General features: G+C 40.6%; 1 protein-coding gene across 1 annotated transcript in view; it reads left to right on the top strand.

Annotated features, from left to right (window-relative positions):
- Positions 1 to 26,444, top strand: part of OTOG (otogelin) — a 275,602-nt gene that overhangs the window by 139,580 nt on the left and 109,578 nt on the right. The window contains exons 32-34 of the mRNA XM_033928785.1: positions 7,165 to 7,191; positions 16,525 to 16,689; positions 19,707 to 19,985. Coding sequence (XP_033784676.1) covers positions 7,165 to 7,191; positions 16,525 to 16,689; positions 19,707 to 19,985 — 471 coding nt within the window. The remainder of the gene's footprint in view (positions 1 to 7,164; positions 7,192 to 16,524; positions 16,690 to 19,706; positions 19,986 to 26,444) is intronic.

Here is a 26,444-nt window from a genome sequence, read left to right as displayed (position 1 = left end):
ACCGTATGTGGATTCCTTTGTTGGGAACTGTTGACTGCATCGTTTCTTGATTGAATAAATACCTGAATCTATTTCCACAGTATTTGTTTGTTTCTGGTTTTTACCATTTCACTGTGAGGTTTCCTTTGGTTTTTAGAAAAATAAAATCACCAGACAACAAAGGTAGGAAAAATGATCTTATTTTCAATTTAGTGATTGAAATATGGTAGTTTTGAGAATTTACAACTGCCGTTTATATTTTGCAGTGTTCAGGAAGAAATGCATTTGTTTCTGTTTCTCATCTGTTGTACTGCATGCAGAGTCTGGATCCCGAACATAGGCGTCGCTAGGCAGCTGGAATTAGGGAACCTAGCAAGGCCTAAATATAGGCACAGTTTATAGGATATGGCCCTTAGCACCCTTTGACGAATTCCCCCTCAGTGCAAAATTGTTTGGGCACCAAAGTTTCAGCAACATTTATTGAATTCCTTCCACTGATTATAGTATTTTATACAGAGTATATGTGTGCTCTGCCCATATTCCACCCAGACTCTGCCTAGGTGAATGCCCACCTGCGAAGTGCATGCCATCATAGATTGGAGCGTACTGTGCATAGCTGGAAACAGCTCATTTATTTTATGCGGTCTACATGTCAGTTATTAGAATACATTCATTTACATGTGTATTTGCCACCTAAAACTAGGGGCTCCTTTTATCAAGCCGCGCTAGCAGGGTTAACGCGCGTGACTTTCCATCACGCGCTGGCCAAAAACTACCGCCTGCTCAAGAGGAGATGGTAGCGGCTAGCACGGCCAGTGGTTTAACACACGCTATTATGTGCGGCTTTGATAAAAGGAGCCCTAGGTGACTTCTTGTAGAATTACTCCTTAAATGACTTCAGCATTTTATGTTGGTATTAAAAATAAGAGTGGGAAGATTTTTTTAAATAAAGATAATAATAATAATAATTTATTCTTAAATACCGCCAGACCAAGATGGTTCTAGGCGGTTCACAAGAAATGAAGCTGAAACATACAGCAATATCTACAACACAAATGGAAAACCATCAAATTGTAAATATGAAAAACTCTCTGAGAATTAACAACAACAAATTAGGTCAAAGAATGCATTAAAAAGACTGTCTTTTTTAATTAACTCGTCAAATTTGTTTCAAGCTAATTCAATGGGGTATCCCACAGACCAGTTTCACCTGTCCAATTTGCAATTTCCACAGTGAGCAGAGGCAGCAATGATTCCCTGAAATCGGTAAGCGCACCTCGAACCTATTGGACTCCCACTATTTCCCAGTCCATTCGAGTTAGCGTGAAAAGTTTAACTTACCATTGTGCTCTAATCAGGCTGAAATATGCCTTGTTCATGTTTGACCTCAAGTTGTTCACACATCTCTGCATGCGGCTAGAATTTCGCATGCTGCCTCGTTCCCTGCAACTTGAGAAGGCCAAGGAATTCCATGCCAGTGAAAACACCAAGAAGTAAAACTTGGCTAACGGGGCTTCTTCTCTTCCCATTAAATTATTGACCTCGTAGGTCAAGCAAAAAATGGCTCATGAATCTAAAGATGCCTCAGCCTCAAGGGAATACATGGCAGTAGGTCATGGTCATGTTTAGAATGTGACCAGGCTGAATCTATGATACTGATACAATTAAAAATGGGAGCCCGTTGCACAGAGAGAGCCAACCCAATAAGGATAGATGGGGCTAAGGGAGGTCACTAATGATGCACATTTATGCAAGGGGAAAATATTTCTTCTGCTTGATTTAAGAAAGAAAATACTTATCAAAATGGTTTATGGTTTATTGTATTTCTTAAAATTGCCTTTTTTTAAATAACATAATTCAAGTCAAGGTACAATAATGATGATAAAAGTCAGAAAAGAATGGAAAAAAAAAAGAAAAGCAAAATAGGCAAGCAACCGAACTTTCAAGAAAGCCACGATAGTCGTTAATTGCACACTTCCGTAAGATCTCTGTAGCATCCAAGATTACACACACCAGACACAGAATCTCAAATGTCACCACTGACTGCAGGCTTGTCATCCACCCCCAATCAGATATCAGGTACAGCTAATCAGTTATTTATGGATTGTTGGCTTTTACAGAACTGGTTCCATGGATATTTTTTGATTTTAAGGATGAATATTTATAATGATTTCTCTTTACTAACAAAAGCAGAGCAGTGGGTCATCATGAGCCATGTGAACCATCTGGTAAAACTGAGGGTTTGTAAATGTTGGGTACACCGCTATTATGGTTTTGTTCTGTTTTATTTATAACCCGCCTTTCCCAAGGCGGCTCACAATTTAAACATACACAATAAAAAAAATGCACATAAAACACAAATAAAATAAGCAACCAACGCTTATACAAATGCAAATGCCTTAATGCCCATATTTCATGTTACAGAATAGATGTCTCTTCGATTACTTCTTAAAAGCATCAAAATCACATTGCTTTTTAATGTACAAAGATAGCCGATTCCATTCCTGGGGGGCCCCTGCAGGAAATGCGTGGGGTTTTCAGTCTCAATTCCCTTATGGGGGGCACAAACTTGGATAGTGGGACATAAGCCTGAATAATACCCACCAAACTTGAGTCAGACCATGCAGACATTAATACATAGAACTACGACTTCTACTTATAATTTTTATAGTACTACTTGACATACATAATGCTGTACATTAAACCTCTGAGTCTCTGCTTGAAAGAGGCTACAATCTATCCAAACTAAACTAAACCTTAAGTTTGTATACTGCATCATCTCCATAAAGATAGAGCTCGACATGGTTTACAGGTAATTCAATAAATGAGGGAAGAACATAAGAAATTAGAGGTTTTGAAGAGGATAGCTAGCTTTACATTTTATATACATAGCTTTACGTTTTGGAGAAAAGCCAGGTTTTCAGGTGCTTTTGGAATAATTGGAATGAGCCTAGGTTCCGCAGCGGGGCAGGGAGGTTATTCCAAAGCTCAGTGAATTTGAAGAAAAGAGATTTCCCTAATTTCCCTGCATACATGACGCCTTTTAATGAGAATGAGAAAGAGAGGAAGAGAGAAAGAAAAAAAGAGAGAGGAAGAGAGAGAAAAAAAGAGAGGAAGAGAGAGAAAAAAAGGAGAAAGAGAGAGAGAGAAAGAGAAAGAGAAAAAAAGCAGATAGAGAGAGAGAGAGAAAAAAGAGAGAGAGGAAGAGAAACTAAACTAAACTAAACCTTAAGTTTGTATAGCGCATCATCTCCATAAAGATAGAGCTCGGCACAGTTTACAGGTACTTCAATAAATGAGGGAAGGACATAATAAGAAAATAGAGGTTATGAAGAGAATAGCTAGCTTTACATTTTAAATAGATAGCTTTACGTTTTGGAGAAAAGCCAGGTTTTCAGGTGCTTTTGGAATAATTGGAATGAGCCTAGGTTCCGCAGCGGGGCAGGGAGGTTATTCCAAAGCTCAGTGAATTTGAAGAAAAGAGATTTCCCTAATTTCCCTGCATACATGACGCCTTTTAATGAGAATGAGAAAGAGAGGAAGAGAGAGAAAAAAGAGAGGAAGAGAGAGAAAAAAGAGAGGAAGAGAGAGAAAAAAAGAGAGGAAGAGAGAGAAAAAAAGGAGAAAGAGAGAGAGAGAAAGAGAAAGAGAAAAAAAGCAGATAGAGAGAGAGAGAGGAAGAGAAACTAAACTAAACTAAACCTTAAGTTTGTATAGCGCATCATCTCCATAAAGATAGAGCTCGGCACGGTTTACAGGTACTTCAATAAATGAGGGAAGGACATAATAAGAAAATAGAGGTTATGAAGAGAATAGCTAGCTTTACATTTTAAATAGATAGCTTTACGTTTTGGAGAAAAGCCAGGTTTTCAGGTGCTTTTGGAATAATTGGAATGAGCCTAGGTTCCGCAGCGGGGCAGGGAGGTTATTCCAAAGCTCAGTGAATTTGAAGAAAAGAGATTTCCCTAATTTCCCTGCATACATGACGCCTTTTAATGAGAATGAGAAAGAGAGGAAGAGAGAAAGAAAAAAAGAGAGAGGAAGAGAGAGAAAAAAAGAGAGGAAGAGAGAGAAAAAAAGGAGAAAGAGAGAGAGAGAAAGAGAAAGAGAAAAAAAGCAGATAGAGAGAGAGAGAGAAAAAAGAGAGAGAGGAAGAGAAACTAAACTAAACTAAACCTTAAGTTTGTATAGCGCATCATCTCCATAAAGATAGAGCTCGGCACGGTTTACAGGTACTTCAATAAATGAGGGAAGGACATAATAAGAAAATAGAGGTTATGAAGAGAATAGCTAGCTTTACATTTTAAATAGATAGCTTTACGTTTTGGAGAAAAGCCAGGTTTTCAGGTGCTTTTGGAATAATTGGAATGAGCCTAGGTTCCGCAGCAGGGCAGGGAGGTTATTCCAAAGCTCAGTGAATTTGAAGAAAAGAGATTTCCCTAATTTCCCTGCATACATGACGCCTTTTAATGAGAATGAGAAAGAGAGGAAGAGAGAGAAAAAAGAGAGGAAGAGAGAGAAAAAAAGGAGAAAGAGAAAGAGAAAAAAAGCAGATAGAGAGAGAGAGAGAAAAAAGAGAGAGAGGAAGAGAAACTAAACTAAACTAAACCTTAAGTTTGTATAGCGCATCATCTCCATAAAGATAGAGCTCGGCACGGTTTACAGGTACTTCAATAAATGAGGGAAGGACATAATAAGAAAATAGAGGTTATGAAGAGAATAGCTAGCTTTACATTTTAAATAGATAGCTTTACGTTTTGGAGAAAAGCCAGGTTTTCAGGTGCTTTTGGAATAATTGGAATGAGCCTAGGTTCCGCAGCGGGGCAGGGAGGTTATTCCAAAGCTCAGTGAATTTGAAGAAAAGAGATTTCCCTAATTTCCCTGCATACATGACGCCTTTTAATGAGAATGAGAAAGAGAGGAAGAGAGAGAAAAAAGAGAGGAAGAGAGAGAAAAAAGAGAGGAAGAGAGAGAAAAAAAGAGAGGAAGAGAGAGAAAAAAAGGAGAAAGAGAGAGAGAGAAAGAGAAAGAGAAAAAAAGCAGATAGAGAGAGAGAGAGGAAGAGAAACTAAACTAAACTAAACCTTAAGTTTGTATAGCGCATCATCTCCATAAAGATAGAGCTCGGCACGGTTTACAGGTACTTCAATAAATGAGGGAAGGACATAATAAGAAAATAGAGGTTATGAAGAGAATAGCTAGCTTTACATTTTAAATAGATAGCTTTACGTTTTGGAGAAAAGCCAGGTTTTCAGGTGCTTTTGGAATAATTGGAATGAGCCTAGGTTCCGCAGCGGGGCAGGGAGGTTATTCCAAAGCTCAGTGAATTTGAAGAAAAGGGATTTCTCTAATTTCCCTGCATACATGACGCCTTTTAACGAGGGGAAAGATAGTTTGAGGATGTGGGCGGATCTGGTAGTGTCAGGGCTCGAAGAATTCCAGGATAGTGGAATTAGGGGAGGAAGAATGCCATTTAGGATCTTGAAAATTAGGCAGGTACATTTAAAGTGAATCCTAGAAATTCAAGACAGATAAACAGGATAAATAAGGGAATTACTTTGGGGGGGGGATGATTTAAACAGATATGGGTGCTGAACAGGTGAATAAGAGTTAATTATAAACAGCCTCAAAAAGGTGGAGTTTTAGGGCTCCTTTTACTAAGCTGCGATAGCGGATTTAGCACGCACTTAGTGCATTGAGCTGGCGTTAGTTCTAGCTGCTTAGCGCGGGTTTAGCGCGCTTTAAAATTCTACGTGCGCTAAAAACGCTATCGCAGCTTAGTAAAAGGAGCCCTTAGTGTAGATTTGAATATGGCCAGAGACAGAGCTCGACTGTCAACTCAGGAAATCTATTCCAAGCATACGGTGCAGCAAGATAGAAGGGACAGAGTCTGGCAGGCAGTCGAGGAGAAGGGTACAGATACGAGAGACTTACTTGATGAACGGAGTTTCTAGGGAGGGGTATAGGGGGAAATGAGAGTGCAGAGCCACTAAGAAGCTGCAGAATGAATGCACTTGTAAGTCAATAAGAGGAGTTTTATTATCAGCAGCTACACTGGTTGCCTTTCGAAGCTAGGATGCTATTTAAATTTGCTTATATTTGCTTCAAAACGTTGTTCGGCTTGGCTTCAACTTACCTATCTTCACGGTTTGAACTATATGGGATAAAAAAAAGTCTGCTCGAAGAATCAAGTTCTTTGCCTATCCTACACTAAAACATTGCCGTTATAAAAGATTTCTTGATAAAACGTTTGCATTTTGGGCAGGCAAATTGAACAATTGGTTATGTACAATAATTTCCCAGATTCAGTCTTACTACACCTTTCAAAAATCTATGAAAACGTATCTTTTTGAAAAATTTGTAAATTAAACATCAATTATACTCTATATTCTCTAAGAATGTATTCTCATGGAACTGTTCAGTCTCTGTTGAATGTGAGCTGCCTCGAACTAAATGGTATGGCGGTATACAAGAATGAAGCTTATTATTATTATTATGTGTGCGGAAGAATAGAAATATAGAAACATGATAGGAGATAAAGGCCAAATGGTACATCCAGTCTGCCCATCCACAGGATCCACTATCTCCCCCTTTCTCATGTGCCTGACCCAGGCTCTCCCCTGCCCCCAAGAATACCTACCCTTATATCGTATAAAAATAGGTGATGTGTTTTCTAAGCACCTAGGCTTACGAGTGCCTACTTGAGCTTGTAAAATGCTATTGCACATTTTAATAGTCGTTTATAATGTTACCATCGAGTCAACCAAAATCCATGGCGGGAAATAAATTACTTTTTTGTTTAGCGAAGTATATGGTTAAAAAAAATAGTGCCCTGTTTTACTAAGGTGTGCTAATCGATTTAGCACACGCTAAATGCTAACGCGTGCATGGTGGTCTGTGGACGTCTTAGCATTTAGTGTGCGCTAATTTGATTAGTGCACCTTAGTAAAACAGGGGGTTACCGTTCCATTTCAAAATAGATTAGGTTTGCAGATGAATACACATTTGATTTGTGGCTTGCACATACTTGCTTTCACTACTGCCATAAACAAAGAATTCAGTAGAATAAAACCCGTATATAAGCATTTCAAATTCGCCTTTGTGTATGCTATGCATATTGTTGAGATCTGACGATGTATTATGAGAATTATGCCTAAATGTTATTTTTTCCTCCCTCTTTTATAGCTTATGATTGTGAATACTTTAATAAAGGTAAGTAATCAAGTATTTTGCTGATATCATTGAAGTGCCAAGACATACAGTTTCTAAAAAAAAAAGACAAATATTAAACATGGCTTCTGTTGGAACTGAACTTTATTACATCAATACTCTCACGTGTTCCTGAATTCATACATTTTCTTCCCAATTGCAAGTGATGGTGCACACAGACCCTTTCTAGGCAATAACTCACTTCTTACCCCTTCTGCAGGAAAACAGTTCATGCTTTAAAACCAAATATTTACAGTACTTTCCTGTGCTTGGGATTTAGGACTGACTCTGATCCCTGAAGTCTGGTAATCGTATTTTGCCCATTGGCTGACCCCTGATGCAGACTTTCTATGCCAAAACGTGGCCAATAAACCCAGGTCCCTGTTCATTGAGGCCCTTTGTGCTTTTTGAGGCTGGATTGTGTTTGGTGCACTTTGTCCCTCTCTGTGTTGGCCAGTACACGATTGACCCGTGACCGGCGCTGGCTGGAGGCGCCAGTTGCAGAATCCAGGCCAAATTTCCTAAGTTAATTCTAATACCAGATCTAACAAGGCCCAGATCCAAAAAGCTCATGTATAAACATCGTGCATGGTGTATACGCGGATGTTAGAGTGGCACATTTTTATGTTATAAAGTTCCATTCATCAGCTTTTCCCTGATGAAGTCGTAGGCAGGACAGTTCTGCAACGGCACCAACAGTTCCTTGTTACCTTGTGTGTATAAGTGCAGAGACAGTTGGCCCTTGTATACAAAACTGTACTACATACTATTCTATAAGGTAGCATGTAAGTACTTTTCCCCCAGATTTTATATATGGCAGCTAAAGAATCAAGTAACTCGCAAATCACACAAACTTGTCAATGTACTTTAGTATACGAATACCCAATTTTGACAAATAAACTAGACACTGTATATAGACTTAAAGCATATATAGACTTAAAGGTATATAGACTTAAAGCATAAAACATGCGTAAATCACTGCTTTAACACCCACGAGCCTCAGCCTAGGAGGAACGGTAGTAACAGCAGGCCCCAAATAACGAATAGCTATTAAGCAGAATCTTGCAGCAATTATGCTGCCCTGCTTCGATCATTGGCTCCTCTTACACCCGGCGGTCACCACGGAAAAAACTCTACCAGAAGAAAAAAAAAAACCATGGAACCGCACTTTGGCGCATAGTTCTTAAATTTAAACAAGTCTCTACACCTGGCGGTTCCATGTTTTTTTCTCCTGGTGGAGTTTTTCCGTGGTGATCGCCGGGTGTAAGAGGAGCCAATGATCGAAGCAGGGCAGCATAATTGCTGCAAGATTCTGCTTAATAGCTGCTCGTTATTGGGGGCCTGGTATTACTACCGTTCCTCCTAGGCTGAGGCTCGTTTGTATTAAAGCAGTGATTCACGCATGTTTTATGCTTTAAGTCTATGTACCACAGTGTCTAGTTTATTTAGCTAAAGAATCAACACAGATCAGAATGATGCTTAGTGTGATTCTAGAAAAGGCACTTGCCATATATATTAGAATCACTCTTAGTTCTCATATGCATCTCTAACAGTTTTATGCACCTATTTAGGCCAATGAAAACAGAACTAAATATGGGCCCCCTAAGTTGTTCACCGGTCAGGCATATTCTATAACAGTGTGCCTACCTTTTAGGAATGACAACGAATCTTCAGCATAGGTGCATGACGAAGTTTTAACTTACCTGAGATGTCACAGCTGATTGAGTCTCCAAAACAGCTGCCAAATACTGCAATATAGCATCGATTTCCATAAGCTGCCATGCCCATTACAATAACCCGACAAGGATCCTTGTTTCACCCGGATGTATAGGTTGATTGAGGGAAATATACCCACAACCCGTGCACATCTCATCAAACAATGGCACCTGGTTTAAAAGAAACGCAGTGGAACTACTTCTGGTTTCCTATCCTTCCAGTTTCTTGAAACCACACTCAATTCACACACCATGTTCTCAAAAAAATGCACTTCATTCAAGTCTAGCATTAAGATATGTTCAATTTGCCATGTTTTCTTCTTTAAATTTCCCTGAGGCACAGAAGTCTCGATAGAATTCAGAACAGTGCATTTCAGATCTACAAATTTATTGCTAAACACTCAAGCAATGTGAAACCAAGTGATCAGCTCCTCTACCCCCCTTGATGTTATATTTATATTCAGATAGTTGATGTACAAAAGATGTACAAGGACAGATCAAAATATGGTATAATTTTTTAATTTAATAAACACTTCTATAATACTCTTGTGCTACGCACCCGATCTTCAAAGATATATGTAGGCTATTGCAGAATCAACAGTCCAACTTCTCATTCACTCAAAAACCCCTTAAGGATTTTATAACGGATCTCAAGTGTTCACAGTTATACCGCCACTAGAACACGTCTCGGCGTATAACTAACAGTGAACTATCATCGGTCCATAAATTTATTTATAACTTAACTTTCTCTATTTTCATAACTGGTACCTTTTATTTTTGCACTAAGATTGCTTAACTCCAATACTCTTCCTATATAGGTATTATACTGGTACTTAGCTCAGGTAAGCCAGTGGCTAGTGGCGGTATAACTGTGAACACTTGAGATCCGTTATAAAATCCTTAAGGGGTTTTTGTTTGATAATTTTTTAATTTAACATTCCTTCCATTAGGAAGATGAATTTTTCCCCTTCAATCATCAAACATCTACCATATTGCCAATGTCCCCTTTGTCCAATATGTGACATAGTCCAAACATCAGAAGGACAAAGCAAATCTTTAAGGGCTCCTTTTACGAAGCCGCGTAAGCGGTTTAATGCGCGCTAAACTGCCAGCCGCGCTAGCCGCTACCGCCTCCTCTTGAGCAGGCGGTAGTTTTTCAGCTAGCGGGGGGGGGGAGGGGGGGTTAGCGCGTGATAAAAAGGCGCATGTGATAAAACCGCTAACGCGGTTACGAGCCCTAAGTCTACAATAATATACAATATCTACTATATTAATTACAACAGTGAAGCCAATAATTTAATAAATCATTCAGCTTTACTATACATAAGATAAACTTATTTTATGTTAATACAAATAACACAACTATGCCCTCATAACCCCCCAAAACCCACCTAAATAAAACTGAGTCCAATATACTTTTTAGCTATGCTTTAAATCAGGGGTGTCCACCCTTTTGGCTTCCCTGGGCCGCAATGGCCGAAAAAAATGTTTCTGGGGCCGCACAAACACTGCAGCAAGACAGAGGAGGGAGCTGGCAAGACGGTAAACACCCGGGGGCAGCAGAGGAAAACCAGGGCCGCACAAAATACTTCACGGGGCCGCAGGTTGGACACTCCTGCTTTAAATCTTCTTGATCCAATAAGATGTCAGTAAATGGAAACTTTCTAAGTTCTTATCTTGTCCACTATTAAAGCCTCCCTTTAATCCGCTGTTGCCTCTTTTTCTTGCATACAGTGGGGCAGAAGTAGGGCGGGAAACACTTCAAAAGTGGCTTTCTGCAGGTAGACATCTTGTTTTTCATAAGAATTGCCGCTGCTGGGTCAGATCAGTGGTCCATCATGCCTAGCGGAAGTCCGCTCACGCGGCAGCCCTCTGGTCAAAGACCAGTGCCCTGAGACCAGCCCTATCAGCGTATGTTCTTGTTCAGCAAGAACTTGTCTAACTTTGTCTTGAATCCCTGGAGGGTGTTTTCCCCTATAACAGGTAGATGATGTCTACAGGTTCCCCTTGGACAAAGGGGAACCTGTAGACATCATCTACCTTGACTTCCAAAAAGCCTTTGACAAGGTACCCCATGAGCGGTTACTTAGGAAGCTGTGGAACCACGGGGTGGAAGGGGACGTACACAGATGGGTCAAACACTGGTTGGCAGGCAGGAGACAGAGGGTTGGAGTGAAGGGTCACTACTCGGGCTGGAGGAAAGTCACGAGTGGAGTTCCGCAGGGGTCTGTACTTGGACCGCTGCTGTTCAATGTATTTATTAATGACCTGGAAACAGGGACGAAATGTGAAGTTATAAAATTTGCGGATGACACTAAACTCTGTAGAAGGGTCAGAACTATGGAAGAGTGTGAGGACCTACAAAGGGACCTAAGCAAACTGGAAGAGTGGGCAAATAAATGGCAGATGAAATTCAATGTAGGGAAATGCAAGGTCATGCATATAGGGAGAAAGAACCCGATGTTCAGCTACCAAATGGGGGGACTAGTATTAGAGGGAAGTAACCTTGAAAGAGATTTGGGTGTACTGGTGGATACAACAATGAAGTCAACGACGCAATGTGCAGCAGCCGCGAAGAAGGCGAACAGAATGTTGGGTATTATTAAAAATGGTATTACGACCAGAACAAAAGAAGTCATCCTGCCGTTGTATCGGGCAATGGTGCGCCCACACCTGGAGTACTGTGTTCAGTATTGGTCACCGCACCTTAAGAAGGATATGGCAATACTTGAGAGGGTCCAGAGGAGAGCGACACGAATGATTAAGGGCATGGAAAACCTTTCATACACTGAAAGATTGGAGAAGCTGGAGCTCTTCTCCCTGGAAAAGCGGAGACTCAGAGGAGACATGATAGAGACCTACAAGATCATGAAGGGCATAGAGAAAGTGGAGAGAGACAGATTCTTCAAACTTTCAAAACATAAAAGAACAAGAGGGCACTCGGAAAAATTAGAAGGGGATAGATTCAAAACAAATGCTAGGAAGTTTTTCTTTACTCAGCGGGTGGTGGACACCTGGAATGCGCTTCCAGAGGATGTAATAGGGCAGAGTACGGTACTGGGGTTTAAGAAAGGATTGGACAATTTCCTGTTGGAAAAGGGGATAGAGGGGTATAGATAGAGGATTATTACGCAGGTTCTGGACCTGTTGGGCCGCCGCGTGAGCGGACTGCTGGGCACGATGGACCTCGGGTCTGACCCGGCAGAGGCATTGCTTATGTGCTTATGTGCTTATAACAGCCTCCGGAAGAGCGTTCTAGCTTTCTGCCACTGAAAACCGTTCTGAAATTCTCTAGAATAGTTGGTAATTTGGCAAGAAATGATATCTATTGCACTTACTCTGCTGCCTTATAAGTTGCAGCTGAAGTTCTGATTTAGGATAATATGAGAATATTAATTTTATTCCACTGTTCTCCATAGAAGTAAATGAATTGTCTTTAATGTTTCAAAATGCTTTTGTCATTTCTATAATTGTCCTCAGGAGGGTGCTACATATCAATATATGTTTGCATATTGCACGTGACAAGTAAAGGAACATGACACCTACATTCTTATGGCAAAGTTATGTTAAGCAAGCATACTCATTACACAAAGGGGAATTAACAATGTTGTGGTGTTTTAGAGGGTGACATGAATGACTCCTGTAATAATCCAACCCCCCTTTCGCCTGTTAATATTCAAAATACTATAATTGCCCCAAATTACAATGAAGAATATTCAAAGCATGGTTCTTTCTTACAGTATGAGCGGGATTTGGGTTTTGGGCCTGTGAACACGCAGGCCCAAAACCAGTAATAGTGTCTCAAAACAAAACTCTCTGAATCCTTTTAGCTCACAGGATCAAGCACACAGGAAAACAGTCTCTTGGTTTGACAAATAAAAGTCCTGAGCTGGTACCACCATGCCCCAAACACAGACTGCAAATGTCTTCCTTAAAACAGGTAGCGAGGTCTGGTCCTAGCCAGATCTTACAAAAGGACTCACTGGCAGTTAGTACAAGAAGTTGGCTTACCTCAGCCAAGCAGAATGTCTGGAAATTGTTATTAAGGAGTATGCTGTGGCCACTTCTTCCTCCTACTTTTCTGGGCCTCCTTGACCTAGCTATGGCCCTGCCTTATATACTTCCTGGTAGCTGCCTCCCTGACTCCTCCTGCCTGGGGTCTAGGACGATACATCACGGCTGTGTAAGAGCTGCCAATTCAGCGTGGCCCTTTCAGCGCTACCTTTTAAATGCCACCAGTTCAGTAAGGCCCTTTCATTGTGGGACTCAGCAGCACTCCTCCGTGATGTGACACCCCACATCAGCATTCACCCCCCCCCAATGCAGCATGTGGGTCCTTGTCCCTTGCTCTATGTTGGACAGATATCCAGAACATTTAAAATTCAGCTGCAGGAACATAAATCCTGCCTTCAAACAGGCAAAGTAGAAGAACCATTAGTGGTGTATTGCCAACAGTTTCAACAAAAGTTCAGCATGCTGAATGTGTAATTCTAGAAAAGTGTCATCAATCTGCAAAAAGGGGTAATTGGTGTCGTTTCTTGCGTCAGCATGAACAACGGTGGCTATATCTATTAAACATTGTGTGCCCAAATCGGTTAAACAATGGTTTACAAGACTAAGAATGCTATAATGCCTCTGTATTGCTCCATGGTGCAACCTCACCTAGAGTATTGCATTCAATTCTGGTCTCCATATCTCATAGAAAAGGTTCAAAGAAGAGCAACCAAGATGATAAAGGGGATGGAACTCCTCTCGTATGAGGAAAGACTAAAACAGTTAGGGCTCTTTAGCTTGGAAAAGAGACAGCTGAGAGGAGATATAACTGAAGTCTACAAAATCCTGAGTGAAGTAGAACAGGTACAAGTGGATTGATTTTTCAATTCATCAGAAATTACAAAGACTAGGGGACACTCGATGAAATTACAGGGAAATACTTTTAAAACCAATAGGAGGAATTATTTTTTCACTCAGAGAATAGTTAAGCTCTGGAATGCTTTGCCAGAGGTTGTGGTAAGAGAGGATAGCGTAGCTGGTTTTAAGAAAGGTTTGGACAGTTTCTTGGAGGAAAAGTCCAGTCTGTTATTGAGAAAGTTTCAAGTTTTATTAAAATTTTGATATATTGCTGCTTGCCCTGAATCGGTAGCATGGAATGTTGCTACTCCTTGGGTTTTTGCTAGGTACTAGGGACCTGGATTGGCCACCATGAGAACTAGCTACTGGGCTTGAGGACCATTGGTCTGACCCAGTAAGGCTATTCTTATGTTCTTATGGGTAGAATGGTCTGCATTTTTCTAATGGTAGGCTGAGTGCCTTTAAGAATTCAATGTTGATTTGCCTGGAAGAAGATCTCTACGGCCAATTGGCTTCAGGAGAAAAATGGGTGGAGTTTGCAAGTTAAAGGGTGGATCTGCTCTCGGCGTTGTAGCCCCGGATTGCCATTTTTGAACTTATTGGGCTAGGAGCAGTGCATGCATAGCTGGTGGCATGCAGCAAAAGAAATGAAAAAAAGTGAAACCCCTGATGTCCGTTAGTTTTCAAGGACCAATCACATCAAAGAATGATCCTCGTTTGCGCGGTTGTATCCTTACACATGCAGACACTGACACACTTGAATACATAACATACATGTCATCTATTCTAGTGTAAACCTATGAAGGGAATTTTTAAAAATAAAGTAAAATTCTGGAATCTCTTGTGGCACACTTGGAATCTCTTCGGGGCACATCATTGCGTTGTGGGACACAGTTTGAGAGACAGTATCCTAGCACAGTGATTCCCAACCCTGTCCTGGAGGAACACCAGGCCAATCGGGTTTTCAGGCTAGCCCTAATGAATATGCATGAGAGAGATTTGCATATGATGGAAGTGATAGGCATGCAAATTTGCTTCATGCATATTCATTAGGGCTAGCCTGAAAACCCAATTGGCCTGGTGTTCCTCCAGGACAGGGTTGGGAACCACTGTCCTAGCATATAAACTTCAGCAACCATTTCAGAAATAAACACCCTCCCCCCCCCCCCAGCAAAGCAGGCAGGACAGGGAAGCACCAGTGTGCAGCGCTCAGTACAGTCCTGCATAGGTGGGAGAGTTCCTTTTGGGGTGTTGGGTTGGGGATTTAATTTGCAGACTGGTCATTTGATCTGGGGAACTGGAGTGCAAGGTCTCTTAGCACTGGCCTCTTTAAGAGGCTCCTGGAAGCATCAGACCAACTGATGATCCAACTGGCAGCCTGATGATCCAAGAGGAGGGAAGAAAAGACCAGCTTAAAGCTGCCATTATTTTTCCATGAATAACCCACTTTCTATATCAAACACAAGCTGCATTAATCAGTGTGCATACAAATAAGCTGTATTATATACATTTGTATGCTTGTATCTCATGCTTACTTAACCTCTGCTGTGCTAACAAATTGTGGTAACATTTGTTCCTTGTTATTCACCTTCTGATGATCCACAAAAAGTTTGAGCCAATTTAGTTAAAATGTGTTTTGCTGCGGGAGAATACTGATATTTATTGGAGGTGCTAAAACATTGCACATGTAAATTGCAAAAACCACATATTTTCCCTTAATACATGTTATTTGGCAAAAACATGTGCTACGCCCTTAATTCACATAAGTACTGCATATATTTACTTATAGGTCATACCTCTATTCCCCCCTTAATTATACTGTCTATGTAGTGACATACTCGTAGGTTGTCTCATCCCTTTCTGTCTTTTTCCTGCTCACCCACACCAGTTCCAGCATTTCCCCTTCCGTGCCCAATCTCCCCCTCTTAAATCACATTTTTGTCAGGCAGAAGGCAGAACCCAGCAGAGGGCCTGAGCATGGGCCTGTAGAGGAAGGCCTGTGACAATGTTGAAACTGCTTTAGAGGCTGGGAACAGGTATGAATGAGAGTGGGAGCACAGGGAAAGGGGTGGGTGGGAGGAACTGTGCCTGTGACTGCTGTTAGTGGCCCAGGGGAGACTCAGGGGGAATAATGAGGGGAAAGGGAGATTCTGGAACCAAAGTGGAAAGCTGGAAGACTTGCCTCCTCCCATTTTTTGACCAGAAAAATGGTATATACGGTATATACAGTAACTGCTCCTGTTAGGGCTCCTTTAACTAAGGTGCACTAATGATCAAAGAGTGCATTTAGGGCCTGCGTTACCTCCACCTAAATAGCCACTGGCAGAGCATGTTTAAAAAAAAAAAAAAAAAATTAGGCACGCTGTACTAACGCACCTATCTCAGGCGCATGAAGGCACATAATGATGTATTAGCACGTGTAAGGCAGGCAGAAGCGTGGTTTGCACCGGAAGTTGCCACGTTGCTACATGTCTCTGGATGCACGCGGTAGGCATGTGATATGTGGGCCTGCAAAATGCTGGCCTACATTTCACATGCCTATACAAAACTGTAGGCGTGACTCTACAATGCGCGCCTAGCAGTTGACTGTGTGCCTGCACGCCTACAATGTAGGCGCACAAAGGTGCGCTATAGAGAATCAGGCCCTTGGTGTGCGTTAATTATTACTGCACCGTAGGAAAGGAGCCCTAAGTCCACTGCTTTTTGGAATTTTAGAACACTATTGAACGTTATTTGAAAGTGCTGCAATCACTCTTGCTTCTCTCCGTAGTTTTAGGGAAAGGTCCTTATATGCTTGTCAGCTACTGGGGAGAAATGGTCATGACTGCCAAGCTGTTGGGTGGTGAAATTTTTCCAGGGAAAGGAGGAGATTCCGTTCCTGAAGACGCAGCCAGCTTTATGTTAACTCCAGGGCTATACAAGCCCAGAGCATATGGTGAGTTCACTAACTTGAAAATAAGGCTTTAGGCTGAGCAAGCTAAAAAGTTTAGGATGAGTATCTACTGTGGTCTCAGCCTGTCTGGTTAACTTGAAGCCAACTGGAAGTCAAAGGTGATCAAGACCGACACTTGAGTAATGCATAATTGTAATATATACAGAACAGGTGTCATAATTTATACAGGCTGTGAGACCATTCTATAAGTTGAAACCTTCAGAACCTTTCACAAACACAGGGGCACTGTCAGTGTCATCCAAAGTCTTTAGTTAAACAGCAAGCAATAGAAAAGCACCAATATGCGTTAGGCCTTACTTTTCTTAGTTAATATGCCTGCATGGTTTTCAAATAGCCATTTTCCAGATGAAGGCATGCTTTACACAAGGACCCCTGGATTCTATATATAGCGCTCAAAATTATGAATGGAAATTGGGGTATGCACCCAATTTCTGCATGCAATTTAATTGAATTATGAACCAAATAGTGTCGATAATTGTGTGTTTACTGGCAACAATTAGAATTTGCATGTGCATTTTGCTAGGCGTATTCTACGAAGATACATGCATAAATTCTAGTTTGTGGGTCTAAAAAATAAAAAATGGGGGTGTAAAGCCTTGGACCTAAAAGTTAGAGACGGATGTCAGCTCTAGACACAGTTCTATATATACGGCGCCCAATTTGGAGCACCGTATATAGAATAGCATTTAGGGCTCCTTTTACTAAGGTGCGCTAGCGCTTTTAGCGCACGCAGGAAATTACCGCATGCTTCTAGAACTATGCTGGCGATAAGGTCTAGCACACGGAGCAATATAGCGCGCTATTCCGGGCGTTAAAGCCCTAACGCAGCTTAGTGTTCATTTATTTTCTGTGCCAATTTTTCAGCCCCCATCTATAGAATTTGATCTGGAAAGTGCTGTATAAAAACCACCCCCATTTTAGACAAGTGCCAATTCACGGTTTGCATTTAGCAATAAGCTCCCTCCATGTAGCTTTAATTTTGCTGCAAAATAGGAAAAAAACAAACTGGCACACTCACCATCTGTTTAATAGAAACTATTTGTTCTTAGAATGTTTGGGCAGAAAAATTATCCAATCTTCGGGGAATGCCAATTGTACAGTTGTTTAATGGCTCTTTTATCCAGCTTATGAGGAAGTGTGGTAAGCAGCAGATGCTATTGCCAATTTACTAGCATAACATAAGAAAGCATTTCAAATATTAATAGTTGCACATTTTCATGTTCTAATGAGGTCAATTAAATGAGAATGCAAGCTATGTGCAAACATCGGGAATGATTAGAACATTACAGAATAACAGTAATACTGTAGTTCTAATGTTACAAAGAAAGTTTCAAGTTTATTCAGAAATTTTATAAACCTTCTAGGCGGTGAACATTATGTTAAAAACATATATGGGGTGACTATACATCCTTTAGAAACAACAGTCATAATTCAAAACATAAAAAACAATTCAAAAGACAAACAGAAACAAGAGGGAGGAAGGACAGAACTACAATTTATCAAGTAAGAAAGAGAACATATAGGGAAAGAACAAAAGGGAGGGTGTCAAAAAAACACAACCAAATTAAAAAATAATAATAATTAATTAAAACTACTTAGCCCTAAAAAGGGCATTTAGGTCTCGAAAGCATCAAGGAAAAGAAATGGTTTTAGTTTTGTTTTAAAATGATTAAGATTTGACTCTTCCCGTAAGTAGACAGGAATATTGTTCCAAAGACATGGCGCAGTGACAGAAAAAATGGTTGACCTCATTGTATTAATAAACTTCAAAGATGGGACAGATAGCACATTTTTAGACACGGATCTTAAAGACTTAGATGAACTATAGGGAATTGATCAATTCTGGTTGATTATTTTGTCTAGTTTTATAAGTCGGTAAAAGAATTTTATACGTGATTCTATGTTCAACTGGAAACCAGTGTGCTTTATAAAGGAAGGGAGTAACATGATCAAATTTCTTTGAATTGAATATGATCTTCACTGCAGTGTTCTGTATAATTTGGAGTCTTCTTATTTCTCTTTTGGTTATGCCTTTATAGAGCGCATTACAGTAATCGATGCAGGAAATCACAAGGGAATGGATCAAAATATTTAGGGAAGTAGGCTCTAACACTTTGGCTATAGATCTAATCATTCTTAGATGGTGAAAACAGCGCTGAACAACTGTACTGATATGGAGATGATAATTGAGTTTACTGTCGAAAGTAATGCCAAGTAATTTTAAGGATGACATAACTTGAAGAGGTTGAGTTTTGAATGTTATGGGAGATAATAGGGAAATTCCATCTTTGTTAGCAAAGATCATTAATTTAGACTTTTCAATGTTCAAAGAGAGCATATGTAGGTCTAACCAAGCATTGATTATTTTTTCCAACATAGTACAAGATCAAATCAACCCATTTTGTCTGGCCGGTTGAGATTTTTACATTTTGGTTAGAAGTGATAGGAACCTCTTTGCTAAGATGCTTTAGGTGTTTAACATAACATTAAAAAAAACAGCTAACATGGGGACCCTTTTATTGCAATCTTAGCACATGCAAATTTGACAATTACTGCAAGACGCCTAATCGTATCCTGCAATACACCAATTTAAGGTGCAGTAAGTTTATGGTAGCACCTAATGCAACTTAGTAAAAGGGCCCCTTATACACTACTAGAGATTATTCCAGAAGCTTCTTTTATAAAGGCACATGTTGTCTTCTATTGCCCTTAAAAATTGACATAAAATAGGCACATTTAAAAAAAACATTATACAGTATATTCTCGATGTTATAAAATTACCCTAAATGCTCTTAAGAGTAGGGAGAGAAGAGGATAGTGGATGCTGCGGATGGGCAGACTGGATGGGCCATTTGACCCTTATCAGCCTTCATGTTTCTATGAAATTGCAAAATATTTTTTTAGATTGTTTAGTTATGTTTCATTTCAACCTCTTATCTTACAATTACATTCAACATTGTTTGATTGTTGGCTAGCTTTGTATTTTTCTCTATCCACAGACTCAGATTTGGTGTCTTTTGAAATGGCTGAAAGACCAAATTATTTCCTGCGTTTGGGGTCTAATGGTACCTTGTTCCTTTCCAAGTGGCAGCAAAATGAAGAGTTTCAAAACAGGTCAACATTTATCATCCACAGGAACACTTGGCTGGCTGGCTACAGCTCGTTTGAGTCTTTTGCAAAGCGAGGATTCTTTGTCCGCCATTCAGCCTCCTCTTTGCACCTTATGAAATATCACCATTCTGAAAGATTTAGGCTTTCAATACTTTTCAAACTGGTGGGTGAGTACAAAAAAAGAGATACTCTTGAAACTTCTCATTGCACGTTTCAACAAAGATTTAATTGTGTCTAAAGCTAAACCCGACAAAAAGCTTCTGAGGACTTGTGGGAAGAGGAAAGGTCAGACATACCAGTTTTTTGCTGCATAAAAATGTCATTCCTTTAAAAGTGTTTGCATTTTCTCTGATTACATATAGAAATAATTTCCACAAAGCAAAATAAATGGAGGGCCACAATTAGATTTGTAAGGCCTTTATTTTAGAAACATTTTGACGCACAAATAGCGATATTTACACATACTGTATAGGTTGTATGCATTTGTAAATGGTGATTTTGGGCATTTGTTCACACACGGAGATCCACACCACGCAGAACATAAGAACAGCCTTACTGGGTCAGACCAATGATCCGTCAAGCCCAGTAGTCCATTCTCACGGTGGCCAAACCAGGTCACTAGTACCTGGCCAAAACCCATGGTGTAGCAATATTCCATGCTACCGATACAGGGCAAGCAGTGGCTTCCCCCGTGCCTTTCTCAAAAACAGACTATGGACTTTTCCTCCAGGAACTTGTCCAAACCTTTCTTAAAACCAGTTACGCTTTCCGCTCTTACCACATCCTCTGGCAACGCGTTCCAGAGCTTAAATATTCTCTGAGTGAAAAAATATTTCCTCCTATTGGTTTTCAAAGTATTTCCCTGTAACTTCATTGAGTGTCTCCTAGTCTTTGTAATTTTTGATGGAGTACAAAATTGATCTTCTTGTACCCGTTCTACTCCACTCAGGATTTTGTAGACTTCAATCATATCTCCCCCTCAGCCGTCTCTTTTCCAAGCTGAAGAGCCCTAACAGTTTTAGTCTTTCCTCATACGAGAGGAGTTCCATCCCCTTTACTATCTTGGTCGCTCTTCCTTCAACCTTTCATAGCGCCACTATCTCCCTCTTCTACGAAACTGCGCTAGCAGTTTCTAGTGCGGGGAGCCGCGCTGAATGGTCCGCGCTGCTCCCGACGCATTAAGATATGGAAAATGAAGTTCAGCAACATGGTATATAGCCCCCCGAAGAAGGCTGGTGTGTAGCTGGACAAAATAGAGCGTTGGGTATTTATGGAAGTATCTACCAACGCTGGCTGTGGCAAATGGCCAACTAGATAAGTGTTGCTGTTTCTTTTATTGATAATATTGATAATATCTTTTCTATTACTTTGAAGAATGAAGATAGAATAAAATATAAAATAAAAATTTTTTAACTCTAGTTACAGACAAATAAAATAGGTATGGAGATTTAAGGGTGGGATGGAGGATCGATATAGATGATTATTTGGCACTGTATCATATACTGTATGTTATAAAAGGTTCTATGTACTGAGCTTGCAGCCTCTTTATGATACTTCATCCTCCTAGTTAATAGGGACCAGGAGATCTACTATTTTCTCGGTTATAGCACCCCATAATGAATCCTCTTTAGAAGAATTCAAGCGTTCGGAGACTCAGAGAAGACATGATAGAGACTTACAAGATTATGAAAGGCATAGAGAGGGTGGAGCGGGACAGGTTCTTCAGCGTACTGGGAACTACAAAAACAAGAGGGCACTCAGAGAAATTGAAAGGGGACAGGTTTAGAACCAATGCTAGAAAGTTCTTCTTCACTCAGAGGGTGGTGGATACCTGGAATGCGCTTCCGGAAGATGTAATAGGGGTTTCAAAGAGGGACTAGATAAATTCCTGAAGGATAAGGGGATTGAAGGCTACAGATAAGGAAGGATACAGGAGCTCGAGTGGGTGCTCACCTGGGTAGTAGCGATCATCAAACGGTTTGGTTTGATATAACGGCTAAAGTGGAGAGCGGCCGCACGATACTTAAAGTCCTAGATTTCAAACGTACGGACTTTAATGCAATGGGAAAGTACCTGAAGAAAGAGCTGTTAGGATGGGAGGACATAAGAGAAGTGGAAAGACAGTGGTCTAAGCTGAAAGGAGCGATAAAAATGGCTACGGACCTTTATGTGAAGAAAATCAATAAAAACAAAAGAAAAAGGAAGCCGATATGGTTCTCCAACCTAGTGGCTGAGAAAATAAAGGCGAAAGAGTTGGCGTTCATGAAATATAAAAAAACCCAAGAAGAGGAGAGCAGAAAGGACTACAGGGTGAAACTGAAAGAAGCCAAGAGAGAGATACGTTTGGCGAAGGCACAGGCGGAAGAACAAATGGCTAAAAATGTAAAAAAGGGAGATAAAAATTTTTTCAGATATATTAGTGAAAGGAGGAAGATAAAAAATGGAATTGCTAGGCTAAAAGATGCTGGGAACAAATATGTGGAGAGTGATGAGGAGAAAGCAAATGTGCTAAACAAATACTTCTGTTCTGTGTTCACAGAAGAAAATCCTGGAGAAGGACCGAGATTGTCCGGCAAAGTTACACGAGAAAATGGAGTAGATTCTGCGCCGTTCACGGAGGAGGGTGTTTATGAGCAACTTGAAAAACTGAAGGTGGACAAAGCGATGGGACCAGACGGGATCCATCCCAGGATACTAAGGGAACTCAGAGAGGTTCTGGCGAGTCCTATTAAAGACTTGTTCAACAAATCTCTGGAGACGGGAGTGATTCCTGGGGATTGGAGGAGAGCGGATGTGGTCCCTATTCATAAAAGTGGTCACAGGGATGAAGCAGGAAACTACAGGCCGGTGAGCCTCACTTCAGTTGTTGGAAAAATAATGGAAGTGTTGCTGAAAGAAAGGATAGTGTATTTCCTTGAATCTAATGGGTTACAGGATCCGAGGCAACATTGCTTTACAAAAGGTAAATCGTGCCAAACGAACCTGATTGAATTTTTTGATTGGGTGACCAGAGAGCTGGATCGAGGACATATGCTAGATGTAATTTATTTGGATTTCAGCAAAGCCTTTGATACAGTTCCTCATAGGAGGCTGTTGAACAAACTTGAAGGGCTAAAGTTAGGACCCAAAGTGGTGAACTGGGTCAGAAACTGGCTGTCGGACAGACGCCAGAGGGTGGTGGTTAATGGAAGTCGCTCGAAGGAAGGAAAGGTGACTAGTGGAGTCCCTCAGGGTTCGGTGCTGGGGCCAATCCTGTTCAATATGTATGTAAGTGACATTGCTGAAGGGTTAGAAGGAAAAGTGTGCCTTTTTGCAGATGATACCAAGATTTGTAACAGAGTAGACACCGAAGAGGGAGTGGAAAATATGAAAAAGGATCTGCAAAAGTTAGAGGAATGGTCTAATGCCTGGCAACTAAAATTCAATGCAAAGAAATGCAGAGTAATGCATTTGGGGATTAATAATAGGAAGGAACCGTATATGCTGGGAGGAGAGAAGCTGATATGCACGGACGGGGAGAGGGACCTCGGGGTGATAGTGTCCGAAGATCTAAAGGCGAAAAAACAGTGTGACAAGGCAGTGGCTGCTGCCAGAAGGATTCTGGGCTGTATAAAGAGAGGCGTAGTCAGTAGAAGAAAGAAGGTGTTGATGCCCCTGTACAGGTCATTGGTGAGGCCCCACTTGGAGTATTGTGTTCAGTTTTGGAGACCGTATCTGGCGAAAGACGTAAGAAGACTTGAGGCGGTCCAGAGGAGGGCGACGAAAATGATAGGAGGCTTGCACCAGAAGACATATGAGGAGAGACTGGAAGCCCTGAATATGTATACCCTAGAGGAAAGGAGAGACAGGGGAGATATGATTCAGACGTTCAAATACTTAAAGGGTATTAACGTAGAACAAAATCTTTTCCAGAGAAAGGAAAATGGTAAAACCAGAGGACATAATTTGAGGTTGAGGGGTGGTAGATTCAGGGGCAATGTTAGGAAATTCTACTTTACGGAGAGGGTGGTGGATGCCTGGAATGCGCTCCCGGGAAAGGTGGTGGAGAGTAAAACTGTGACTGAGTTCAAAGAAGCGTGGGATGAACACAGAAGATTTAGAATCAGAAAATAATATTAAAGATTGAACTAGGCCAGTTACTGGGCAGACTTGTACGGTCTGTGTCTGTGTATGGCCGTTTGGAGGAGGATGGGCAGGGGAGGGCTTCAATGGCTGGGAGGGTGTAGATGGGCTGGAGTAAGTCTTAACAGAGATTTCGGCAGTTGGAACCCAAGCACAGTACCGGGTAAAGCTTTGGATTCTCGCCCAGAAATAGCTAAGAAGAAAAAAAAAAAATAGCTAAGAAGAAAAAAAAAAAAAAAAAAAAAAAAAAATTTTTAAATTGAATCAGGTTGGGCAGACTGGATGGACCATTCGGGTCTTTATCTGCCGTCATCTACTATGTTACTATGTTACAAAAAAGGTATAGATAAAAGGGAAAAAGGTTTTTTTTTTAGGATATAAAAGAGTAGGGATCAACGGGTTAGACAACAAGACAACTCTACAGGTCATGGGCTCGATGGACCCTTGGTCTGACCCGGCGGAGGCAAATTCTTATGTTCTTATAATTTACAAATCACCAAATTTCTTAGATCTTAATCAGATTTAGGTGTAGATTATAAATTTATCTTTTTTTTTTTTTGTTAACCACCATATGTGTTCCCCCCTAAATGTTTCCTTTCTTTAAAAATTGCAGTTCATCCCCTTCACCTTCCATACCAATCATGCATTAGAATGTAACGAACTTGAAAGATTGCATTATTGAAATAATACAATCAATAATACAATCTTTCAAGTCATGCACATATAAAAGTGTGTTAAGGTGGAAGTTTTGCAATGATTGGGTGGTGAGGTTTTTTGGGGACTTTCTGTCCCCTTTTTCCTCCATGTCTCTGAGCACAATCTATCCACTGATTAAAGTATAAGGAATATGGAGTTCCAAGAGGACTTTTAAGAAGTTACAGCAATTACACTAGTGTGTTTTTTGTTTATTTTCTTGAATTTTTTCACGCTGTTTGATTTTTGAAGTTATTTTCCTCCTGTGTAGTTTTGACTTATTCTCTAATTGTGAGCTAAGGGAACCAGATTCAAACTCTTCTTCAGCTCTTTAATGAAGTTACTGCTACTGCTACTACTAATTATTTCTATAGCACTGAAAAGCAATATGCAATAGATGATCCCCACTCAGAAGAGCTTATAATCTAATTGGACAGACAGACAGGACATATAGGGGGTTGGAAAGTTTCTTGCAGAGAGAATTATAGAATGAACATTGGTAATTTTATGGCTTACCACAGAAATATCTGTATACAAATAGAAGGAAATAGTTTTTCACTCAATGAAAAGTTAAGCTCTGGAACTTGTTGCCATAGTATTTGGTAACAGTGGTTAGTGTGGCTATGTTTAAAAGAGGTTTGGACAAGTTCCTGGAGGAAAAGTCCATAGTCTGCTATTGAGAAAGACATAGGGATTAATAGAATGGAATCTTGCCACTCTTTGAGATTCTGCATGGAATCTTGATACTATTTGGCATTCCGGAATGTTGCTACTACGAGTATTTGGGTTTCTGCCAGGTACTTGTATCCTGGATTGGCCACTGTTAGAAACAGGATATTCGATTAGACAGACCATTGGTCTGACCCAGTATGGCTATTGACAGTATGGTCTTATGACAGTTTTAAAAGAGGCGACAAGATTTGGTAAAACTGCACATACATGAGGAGTCAATTGGGCAGCCATGCTCTGAAACTCATGCTTTTTGACATGTTGTAGACTGAGAGTAAGTCATATTCCCCCATCAAGCTCTCCTCTAATGTTCTCAGTATGAGCAATGCCCAGCTGATTCAAAGCAGGTGTTAAAGTTGGTGCGGAAAGTTTCCGCAGGGAAATTCAGAATGCGTATATACTTTAAAGGACTAGCAGAATGAAAGGATCAAGCAGAGCAGACCACACAAATCAGTGGATAGAGTAACAGGCAATTTATTAGAGCTGCAGAACTAAAAACAATGCCTGTTTCGCCTATGTTTCGCATTAGCTGCTTCAAAGGCTGATCCCGGTTATATGCATCCAGGTAGATGCTGTCCCTTGCGTGGTCCATGTTGGCCACATGGTTCTGACTTGCTTTGGAAAGTTGATAAAATTAAAAGGATAAGTGAATAATATACTTTAAATTATTGAGTAGAATAACAGTGATTCAGAGATTGATGAAGAGGTGAGCCATGTGTGTTCATTGGCTCATGTGAAAAAAAATCTTCCGAGGTCTACGTTTTAAATATTGCATGCAGTGTTTCGCATTTTTGTATCATTTTATTCATTTAAACTAGTGTTTAAGCCCGTTAGATTAACGGGTGCTAGAATAGATGTGTGTGTCTGTTTTTCTTTCTTTCTCTCTCTCCCCTTGACCGCTGTCTGTCTGTCTATGTTTATTTGTTTTTCTCTCCTTGGACACTGGCTGTCTCTCCTTGGATGCTGCCTGAATGTCTTCCTTTCTGTTTGTCTCACTGGCCCCCTGTGTGTCATTCTTTGTGTCTGTGTCCTTGTATCATTGCCCCACCCCCCCAGAGCAAAGTTGTCTGCCCCCAGCATAC

The sequence above is a fragment of the Geotrypetes seraphini genome, chromosome 19 (genome assembly GCF_902459505.1).
Source record: "Geotrypetes seraphini chromosome 19, aGeoSer1.1, whole genome shotgun sequence".
Taxonomy (NCBI): Eukaryota; Metazoa; Chordata; class Amphibia; order Gymnophiona; family Dermophiidae; genus Geotrypetes; species Geotrypetes seraphini.
This window is presented reverse-complemented; position numbering and strand designations above follow the sequence as displayed.